This window comes from Oncorhynchus clarkii, chromosome 4 (genome assembly GCF_045791955.1).
Source record: "Oncorhynchus clarkii lewisi isolate Uvic-CL-2024 chromosome 4, UVic_Ocla_1.0, whole genome shotgun sequence".
Taxonomy (NCBI): Eukaryota; Metazoa; Chordata; class Actinopteri; order Salmoniformes; family Salmonidae; genus Oncorhynchus; species Oncorhynchus clarkii.
Window position 1 is genome coordinate 5,088,739 of NC_092150.1, and position 10,000 is coordinate 5,098,738.

A 10,000-nucleotide genomic window follows, 5' to 3' on the forward strand; every position below is an offset into this window, starting at 1 on the left:
CAGGTAAGGAGAGTTCCTAACTAGTCAGTGACCTAGACAACCCCGTTAGGAGAGTTCCTAACTAGTCAGTGACCTAGACAACCCCGTTAGGAGAGTTCCTAACTAGTCAGTGACCTAGACAACCCGGTAAGGAGAGTTCCTAACTAGTCAGTGACCTAGACAACCCGGTAAGCAGAGTTCCTAACTAGTCAGTGACCTAGACAACCCGGTAAGGAGAGTTCCTAACTAGTCAGTGACCTAGACAACCTGGTAAAGAGAGTTCCTAACTAGTCAGTGACCTAGACAACCCGGTAAGCAGAGTTCCTAACTAGTCAGTGACCTAGACAACCCGGTAAGGATAGTTCCTAACTAGTCAGTGACCTAGACAACCCCATTAGGAGAGTTCCTAACTAGTCAGTGACCTAGACAACCCGGTAAGGAGAGTTCCTAACTAGTCAGTGACCTAGACAACCCGGTAAGGAGAGTTCCTAACTAGTCAGTGACCTAGACAACCCGGTAAGGAGAGTTCCTAACTAGTCAGTGACCTAGACAACCCGGTAAGGAGAGTTCCTAACTAGTCAGTGACCTAGACAACCCGGTAAGGAGAGTTCCTAACTAGTCAGTGGCCTAGACAACCCAGTAAGCAGAGTTCCTAACTAGTCAGTGACCTAGACAACCCGGTAAGCAGAGTTCCTAACTAGTCAGTGACCTAGACAACCCGGTAAGGAGAGTTCCTAACTAGTCAGTGGCCTAGACAACCCCATTAGGAGAGTTCCTAACTAGTCAGTGACCTAGACAACCTGGTAAGGAGAGTTCCTAACTAGTCAGTGATCTAGACAACCCCGTTAGGAGAGTTCCTAACTAGTCAGTGACCTAGACAACCTGGTAAGGAGAGTTCCTAACTAGTCAGTGACCTAGACAACCCGGTAAGGAGCGTTCCTAGCTAGTCAGTGACCTAGACAACCCCGTTAGGAGAGTTCCTAACTAGTCAGTGACCTAGACAACCTGGTAAGGAGAGTTCCTAACTAATTAGTGACCTAGACAACCAGGTAAGGAGAGTTCCTAACTAGTCAGTGACCTAGACAACCCCGTTAGGAGAGTTCCTAACTAGTCAGTGACCTAGACAACCCCGTTAGGAGAGTTCCTAACTAGTCAGTGACCTAGACAACCCGGTAAGGAGAGTTCCTAACTAGTCAGTGACCTAGACAACCCGGTAAGCAGAGTTCCTAACTAGTCAGTGACCTAGACAACCCGGTAAGGAGAGTTCCTAACTAGTCAGTGACCTAGACAACCTGGTAAAGAGAGTTCCTAACTAGTCAGTGACCTAGACAACCCGGTAAGCAGAGTTCCTAACTAGTCAGTGACCTAGACAACCCGGTAAGGATAGTTCCTAACTAGTCAGTGACCTAGACAACCCCATTAGGAGAGTTCCTAACTAGTCAGTGACCTAGACAACCCGGTAAGGAGAGTTCCTAACTAGTCAGTGACCTAGACAACCCGGTAAGGAGAGTTCCTAACTAGTCAGTGACCTAGACAACCCGGTAAGGAGAGTTCCTAACTAGTCAGTGACCTAGACAACCCGGTAAGGAGAGTTCCTAACTAGTCAGTGACCTAGACAACCCGGTAAGGAGAGTTCCTAACTAGTCAGTGGCCTAGACAACCCAGTAAGCAGAGTTCCTAACTAGTCAGTGACCTAGACAACCCGGTAAGCAGAGTTCCTAACTAGTCAGTGACCTAGACAACCCGGTAAGGAGAGTTCCTAACTAGTCAGTGGCCTAGACAACCCAGTAAGCAGAGTTCCTAACTAGTCAGTGACCTAGACAACCTGGTAAAGAGAGTTCCTAACTAGTCAGTGACATAGACAACCCGGTAAGGAGAGTTCCTAACTAGTCAATGACCTAGACAAGCAGGTAAGCAGAGTTCCTAACTAGTCAGTGACCTAGACAACCCGGTAAGGAGAGTTCCTAACTAGTCAGTGACCTAGACAACCCGGTAAGCAGAGTTCCTAACTAGTCAGTGACCTTGATTGATCAGTCAAGTAGAAGGAAGGAGAGAAATGCTGGACTCAGTCTTCCAGGAAGTGAGTTTGACACCGCAGGTTTGAAGGTGGTTTGTCTTCTGAACCTTTTTCTCCTCTGACTAGTTCTCTGGGTTCTCTTATACAATCTCTCTGTTTTCTGCTGTCTCTATGGGTTCTCTTATACAATCTCTCTGTTTTCTGCTGTCTCTATGGGTTCTCTTATACAATCTCTCTGTTTTCTGCTGTCTCTATGGGTTCTCTTATATAATATCTCTGTTTTCTGCTGTCTCTATGGGTTCTCTTATATAATCTCTCTGTTTTCTGCTGTCTCTCTGTGTTCTCTTATATAATATCTGTTTTTTGCTGTCTCTCTGGGTTCTCTCATATAATCTCTCTGTTTTCTGCTGTCTCTCTGGGTTCTCTTATATAATATCTCTGTTTTCTGCTGTCTCTCTGGGTTCTCTTGTATAATCTCTCTGTTTTCTGCTGTCTCTCTGGGTTCTCTTATATAATCTCTCTGTTTTCTGCTGTCTCTCTGGGTTCTCTTGTATAATCTCTCTGTTTTCTGCTGTCTCTCTGTTTTCTCTCATATAATCTCTCTGTTTTCTGCTGTCTCTCTGGGTTCTCTTATATAATCTCTCTGTTTTCTTCCTGTTCTCTCTCTTTTTATATTTTCATAAACCACCTATGGCCTCCTATGACCTCATTTCACCTATCTTTGACCTCCTATAATCTCCTATGACATATCTATGACCTATGACATCATATGACCTATCTATGACCTATCTATGACCTTTATTCATTCTCTTTCTCTATTCCCTCACTCCATGTCTCCTGATTCCTCCTCCTCGATTCCTTCCTTTATTTTCGTTGCCTCTACCACGCGTCTCTCTCCTCCTCTTTCTCTCTCTCTGTTTGTCTGTTTTCCGGCTGGCCAGCGAAGGGAAGATGGTGGTTCTTTCTTTGGCTATTGGTTTGGCAGAGCAAGATGACTTTGCCAATATCCCTGATCCAATCACCTCCATGCAGGAAGCTCCAACAGCCAATCAGGAAGCACATCCTCCTCCAGACAAGAGGTACCAGTCATAGTGCGAGAGAGCTGTGTGTGTGTGTGTGTGTGTGTGTGTGTGTGTGTGTGTGTGTGTGTGTGTGTGTGTGTGTGTGTGTGTGTGTGTGTGTGTGTGTGTGTGTGTGTGTGTGTGTGTCTGTGTGTGTGTGGGGGGGGGGTTTATGTGTGAGATGTGGTGAGAGCGAGAGAGAGAGAGAGAGAGAGAGAGAGAGAGAGAGAGAGAGAGAGGGAATGGGGGTAGGAAATGAAACTTCGTAGTGTGTGAGAGTGATATGTGGTTTTGGTGGGTATAGTCAGTACAACGACGTGTCATTGCAACTGATTTGCAGTGTGTTGAGTGAGAAACGGACGGACAGGAAGCAGAACGATGTGAAGGGTTTGGGTGAGAGTCGATGACTAGTTAGCAGTGAGCAAGCGGTTTACTGTTGTGTCACCTGTAATAGAAGATATGTTAGTATGACGATAGACCTACCTGTTGACCTCAACCAGAGAGATAAATAAATGATAATAATTAAGCAGTAGTCAAGAGGGTAAAGCAGTAGTCAAGAGGATAACGCAGTAGTCAAGAGGAAAGAGCAGTAGTCAAGAGGGTAGAGCAGTAGTCAAGAGGATAATGCAGTAGTCAAGAGGATAAAGCAGTAGTCAAGAGGATAATGCAGTAGTCAAGAGGATAACGCAGTAGTCAAGAGGATAGAGCAGTAGTCAAGAGGATAAAGCAGTAGTCAAGAGGATAAAGCAGTAGTCAAGAGGATAGAGCAGTAGTCAAGAGGGTAGAGCAGTAGTCAAGAGGATAGAGCAGTAGTCAAGAGGGTAGAGCAGTAGTCAAGAGGGTAGAGCAGTAGTCAAGAGGATAACGCAGTAGTCAAGAGGATAATGCAGTAGTCAAGAGGATAACGCAGTAGTCAAGAGGATAGAGCAGTAGTCAAGAGGATAAAGCAGTAGTCAAGAGGATAAAGCAGTAGTCAAGAGGATAACGCAGTAGTCAAGAGGGTAAAGCAGTAGTCAAGAGGGTAACGCAGTAGCCAAGAGGATAACGCAGTAGTCAAGAGGAGAACGCAGTAGTCAAGAGGATAACGCAGTAGTCAAGAGGATAAAGCAGTAGTCAAGAGGATAAAGCAGTAGTCAAGAGGATAACGCAGTAGTCAAGAGGGTAAAGCAGTAGTCAAGAGGGTAACGCAGTAGTCAAGAGGATAACGCAGTAGTCAAGAGGATAGAGCAGTAGTCAAGAGGATAAAGCAGTAGTCAAGAGGATAACGCAGTAGTCAAGAGGATAATGCAGTAGTCAAGAGGGTAACGCAGTAGTCAAGAGGATAATGCAGTAGTCAAGAGGATAAAGCAGTCGTCAAGAGGATAACGCAGTAGTCAAGAGGATAACGCAGTAGTCAAGAGGGTAAAGCAGTAGTCAAGAGGATAACGCAGTAGTCAGGAGGATAATGCAGTAGTCAAGAGGGTAACGCAGTAGTCAAGAGGATAGAGCAGTAGTCAAGAGGATAACGCAGTAGTCAGGAGGATAATGCAGTAGTCAAGAGGGTAACGCAGTAGTCAAGAGGATAGAGCAGTAGTCAAGAGGATAATGCAGTAGTCAAGAGGATAATCTCACTGTTCGCCTCCACTTCCATTGGCTGTTTATAATATATTCCATTCAGTAGACACTTTTTATGTCCTATATAGTGCACTACTTTAAACCAGAGCCCTACAGAACCCTATTCCCTATATAGTGCACTACTTTAAACCAGAGCCCTATAGAACACTATGTCCTATATAGTGCACTACTTTAGACCAGGTAGCCTAGCAGTTAGAGCATTGGGCCAGTAAATTAAAGGTTGTTGGTTTGAATCCCAGAGCCAACAAGGTGAGAATTTTTGGGGGGGTTAATTTGCCCTTGAGCAAGGCACTTAACCCGAATTGCTCCTGTAAGTCGCTCTGCATAAGAGAGTCTGCATCAGAGAGTCTGCATCAGAGAATCTGCATAAGAGAGTCTGCATCAGAGAGTCTGCATCAGAGTCTCCATAAGAGAGTCTGCATCAGAGGCGTCTCCATACCAGTCTCCATAAGAGTCTGCATAAGAGAGTCTGCATAAGAGAGTCTGCATAAGAGAGTCTGCATCAGAGAGTCTGCATCAGAGAGTCTGCATCAGAGAGTCTCCATAAGAGAGTCTGCATCAGAGAGTCTCCATAAGAGAGTCTGCATCAGAGAGTCTCCATAAGAGAGTCTACATAAGAGAGTCTGCATACGAGGCGTCTCCATAAGAGAGTCTCCATAAGAGAGTCTGCATCAGAGGCGTCAGCATACGGAAATCTGCTAAGTGACTCACATGAAATCCTCGATTAGTATTCTGTTATCATCCTACATTCGTTTTTCTCTCTTTCTTCTCTCTTCTATTGTTGACTTCCTCTCCCCCTTGACATTTACAGAGCCTTCAGAAAGTATGCACAACCCCGTAACAATACCCCATAATGTCAAAGTGGAATTATGTTAAGTCAATAAGTATTCAACTGTAACGGTGTTCGTCTATAGGAGGAGAAGAAGCGGACCAAAGCGCAGCGTGGTGGTTACTCATGTTCTTTAATTAATGGAAACTGAACGATACATGAAATAACTTAACTCTACAAAACAACAAACGGAACGTGAAAACCTATACAGCCTATCCTGTGACAACAAACACAGTGACAGGAACAATCACCCACAAACAAACAGTGAAACCCAGGCTACCTAAGTATGATTCTCAATCAGAGACAACTAATGACACCTGCCTCTGATTGAGAACCATACTAGGCCGAAAACATAGAACTGACCCAAAACATAGAAAAACAAACATAGACTGCCCACCCAACTCACGCCCTGACCATACTAAATAAATGCAAAACAAAGGAAATAGAGGTCAGAACGTGACAGTACCCCCCCCCAAAGGTGCGGACTCCGGCCGCAAAACCTTGACCTATAGGGGAGGGTCTGGGTGGGCGTCTGTCCGCGGTGGCGGCTCTGGCGCGGGACGCGGACCCCACTTCGCCATTGTCTTAGTCCGCCGTATTGTCCGCCTCCGTGGCTTACTCCCCATGCCCACCCCTCTCAATGACCCCACTGGACAGAGGGGCTGCTTGGGACAGAGGGGCAGCTCGGGACAGAGGTGAAGCAGCTGCTCGGGACAGAGGGGCGGCAGCAGCTCGGGACAGAGGGGCGGCAGCTGCTCGGGACCGAGGGGCGGCAGCAGCTCGGGACAGAGGGGCGGCAGCAGCTCGGGACAGAGGGGCAGCTGCTCGGGACGGAGGGGCAGCTGCTCCGGGCGGAGGGGCTCTAGCGGCCCCTGGCTGACTGGCGGCACCTGGCTGACTGGCGGCACTGGCGGCCCCTGGTTGACTGGCGGCACTGGCGGCCCCTGGCTGACGGGCGGCACTGGCGGCCCCTGGTTGACTGGCGGCACTGGCGGCCCCTGGCTGACTGGCGGCACTGGCGGCCCCTGGCTGACGGGCGGCACTGGCGGCCCCTGGCTGACGGGCGGCACTGGCGGCCCCTGGCTGACGGGCGGCACTGGCGGCTCCTGGCTGACGGGCGGCATTGGCGGCTCCTGGCAGACGGGCGGCACTGGCGGCGCTGGGCAGACGGGCGGCACTGGCGGCGCTGGGCAGACGGGCGGCACTGGCGGCGCTGGGCAGACGGGCGGCACTGGCGGCGCTGGGCAGACGGGCGGCACTGGCGGCGCTGGGCAGACGGGCGGCACTGGCGGCGCTGGGCAGACGGGCGGCGCTGGCGGCGCTGGGCAGACGGGCGGCGCTGGCGGCGCTGGGCAGACGGGCGGCGCTGGCGGCGCTGGGCAGACGGGCGGCGCTGGCGGCGCTGGGCAGACGGGCGGCGCTGGCGGCGTTGGGCAGACGGGCGGCGCTGGGCAGACGGGCGGCTCAGATGGCGCTGGGCAGACGGGCGGCGCTGGCGGCGCTGGGCTGAGTAGCTCTCCTAGCGCCGAACAGGCGGGAGACTCCGGCAGCGCTGGAGAGGAGGAAGGCTCTGGTAGTGCTGGACAGGCGAGGCGCACTGTAGGCCTGATGCGTGGTGCTGGCACTGGTGGTACTGGGCCGAGGACACGCACAGGAAGCCTTGTGCGGGGAGCTGCTACCGGAGGGCTGGGGTGTGGAGGTGGTACTGGAAAGACCGGACCGTGCAGGCGCACTGGAGCTCTTGAGCACCGAGCCTGCCCAACCTTACCTGGTTGAATGCTCACGGTCGCCCTGCCAGTGCGGCGTGGTGGAATAGCCCGCACTGGGCTATGCAGGCGAACCGGAGAAACCGAGCGCAAGGCTGGTGCCATGTAAGCCGGCCCAAGGAGACGCACTGGGGACCAGCTGCGTAGAGCCGGCTTCATGGCATTAGGCTCGACGCTCAATCTAGCCCGGCCGACACGCGGAGCTGGAATATACCGCACCGGGCTATGCACCCGCACTGGAGACACCGTGCGCACCACTGCATAACACGGTGCCTGTCCGGTCTCTCTAGCCCCCCGGTAAGCACAGGGAGTCTGCCCAGGTCTCCTACCTGGCGTAGCCATACTCCCTGTTAGCCCCCCCCCAAGAAATTTTTGGGGCTGCCTCTCGGGCTTCCTTCCGCGCCGCCGTGCCTGCTTCGCCAACTCCATTCTCTGATAGCCTTCCGCGCACTGCTCCATCGAATCCCAGGCGGGCTCCGGCACTCTCCCTGGGTCGGCCGCCCACCTGTCGATCTCCTCCCAAGTAGTATAACCCATGCCATTGCTGTCCATAACGTCCTCCCATGTCCATACCTCCTCGCGCTGCTCCTGCTGCTGCTTTCTCCGTTGCCCATTACCACACCGCTTGGTCCTGTTTTGGTGGGTGATTCTGTAACGGTGTTCGTCTATAGGAGGAGAAGAAGCGGACCAAAGCGCAGCGTGGTGGTTACTCATGTTCTTTAATTAATGGAAACTGAACGATACATGAAATAACTTAACTCTACAAAACAACAAACGGAACGTGAAAACCTATACAGCCTATCCTGTGACAACAAACACAGTGACAGGAACAATCACCCACAAACAAACAGTGAAACCCAGGCTACCTAAGTATGATTCTCAATCAGAGACAACTAATGACACCTGCCTCTGATTGAGAACCATACTAGGCCGAAAACATAGAACTGACCCAAAACATAGAAAAACAAACATAGACTGCCCACCCAACTCACGCCCTGACCATACTAAATAAATGCAAAACAAAGGAAATAGAGGTCAGAACGTGACATCAACTCCTTTGTTATGGCAAGCCTAAATAAGTTAGCGAGGCTATGCTCACTGAGTCTGTACATAGTCAAAGCTTTCCTTAAGTTTGGGTCTGTCACAGTGGTCAGGTATTCTGCCACTGTGTACTCTCTGTTTAGGGCCAAATAGCATTCTAGTTTGAGCAGTTTTTTTGTTGATTCTTTCCAATGTGTCAATTAATTATGTTCTTGTTTTCTCATGATTTGGTTGGGTCTAATTGTGCTGCTGTTCTTGGGATTCTGTGGGGTCTGTTTGTGTTTGTGAACAGAGCCCCAGGACCAGCTTGCTTAGGGGACTCTTCTCCTGGTTAACCTCTCTGTAGGTGATGACTTTGTTATGGAGGGTTTGGGAATCGCTTCCTTTTAGGTGGTTGTAGAAACGGCTCTTTTCTGGATTTTGATAATTAAGCGGCTATCGGCCTAATTCTGCTCTGCATGCATTATTTGGTGTTTTATGTTGTACACGGAGGATATTTTGCAGAATTCTGCGTGCAGAGTCTCAATTTGGTGTTTGTCCCATTTGGTGAATTCTTGGTTGGTGGGTTCTATAATTGATTCATGTATTTTTAGCCAGATCCTAATTGGTATGTCGAATTTTATGTTCCTTTTTATGGCACAGAAGGCCATTCTTGCCTTGTCTCTTAGATCGTTCACAGCTTTGTGGAAGTTACCTGTGGTGCTGATGTTTAGGCCAAGGTATGTATAGTTTTTTGTGTGCTCTAGAGCAACAGTGTCTAGATGGAATTTGTATATTTGGTCCTGGCAACTGGACCTGTTTTGGAACATCATTATTATTGTCTTACTACGATATACTGTCAGGGCCCAGGTCTGACAGAATCTGTGCATAAGATCTAGGTGCTGCTGTAGGCCCTCCGTGATTGGTGACAGAAGCATCAGATCATCAGCAAATAGTAGACATTTGACTTCAGATTCTAGTAGGGTGAGGCCTGGTGCTGCAGACTGTTCTAGTGCCCGCGCCAATTGTTTGATATATATGTTGAAGAGGATGGGGCTTAACCTGCATCCCTGTCTCACCCCACGACCCTGTGGAAAGAAATGTGTGTTTTTTTTGCCAATTTTAACCACACACTTGTTGTTTGTGTACATGGATTTTATAATGTCGTACGTTTTACCCCAACACCACTTTCCATCAATTTGTATAGCAGACCCTCATGCCAAATTGAGTCGAAGGCTTATTTGAAATCAACAAAGCATGAGAAGACTTCAGATTCTAGTAGGGTGAGGCCGGGTGCTGCAGACTGTTCTAGTGCCCTCGCTAATTAGTAAATATATATGTTGAATAGGATGGGGCTTAAGCTGCATCCCTGTATTACCCCCCTCCCCCCCCTCCCGGCCCTGTGCCAATTTTAACCACACACTTGTTGTTTGTGTACATGGATTTTATAATGTTGTATGTTTTTCCTGTTACACCACGTTCCATCAATTTGAATAGCAGACCCTCGTGCCAAATTGAGTCAAAAGCTTTTTTGAACTCAACAAAGCATGAGAAGCCTTTGCCTTTGATTTGGTTTGTTTATTTGTCAATTAGGGTGTGCAGGGTGAATACGTGGTCTGACATACGGTAACTTGATTAAAAGCCAATTTGACATTTGCTCAGTACATTGTTTTCTCTGAGGAAGTGTACGAGTCTGCTGTTAATGATCATGTAG

The 10,000-nt window shown here is 49.2% G+C and overlaps 1 protein-coding gene across 1 annotated transcript in view; it reads left to right on the top strand.

Annotated features, from left to right (window-relative positions):
* Positions 1–10,000, top strand: part of LOC139407469 (synaptotagmin-7-like) — a 120,499-nt gene that overhangs the window by 14,186 nt on the left and 96,313 nt on the right. Inside the window, exon 2 of the mRNA XM_071151264.1 lies at positions 2,938–3,075. Coding sequence (XP_071007365.1) covers positions 2,938–3,075 — 138 coding nt within the window. The remainder of the gene's footprint in view (positions 1–2,937; positions 3,076–10,000) is intronic.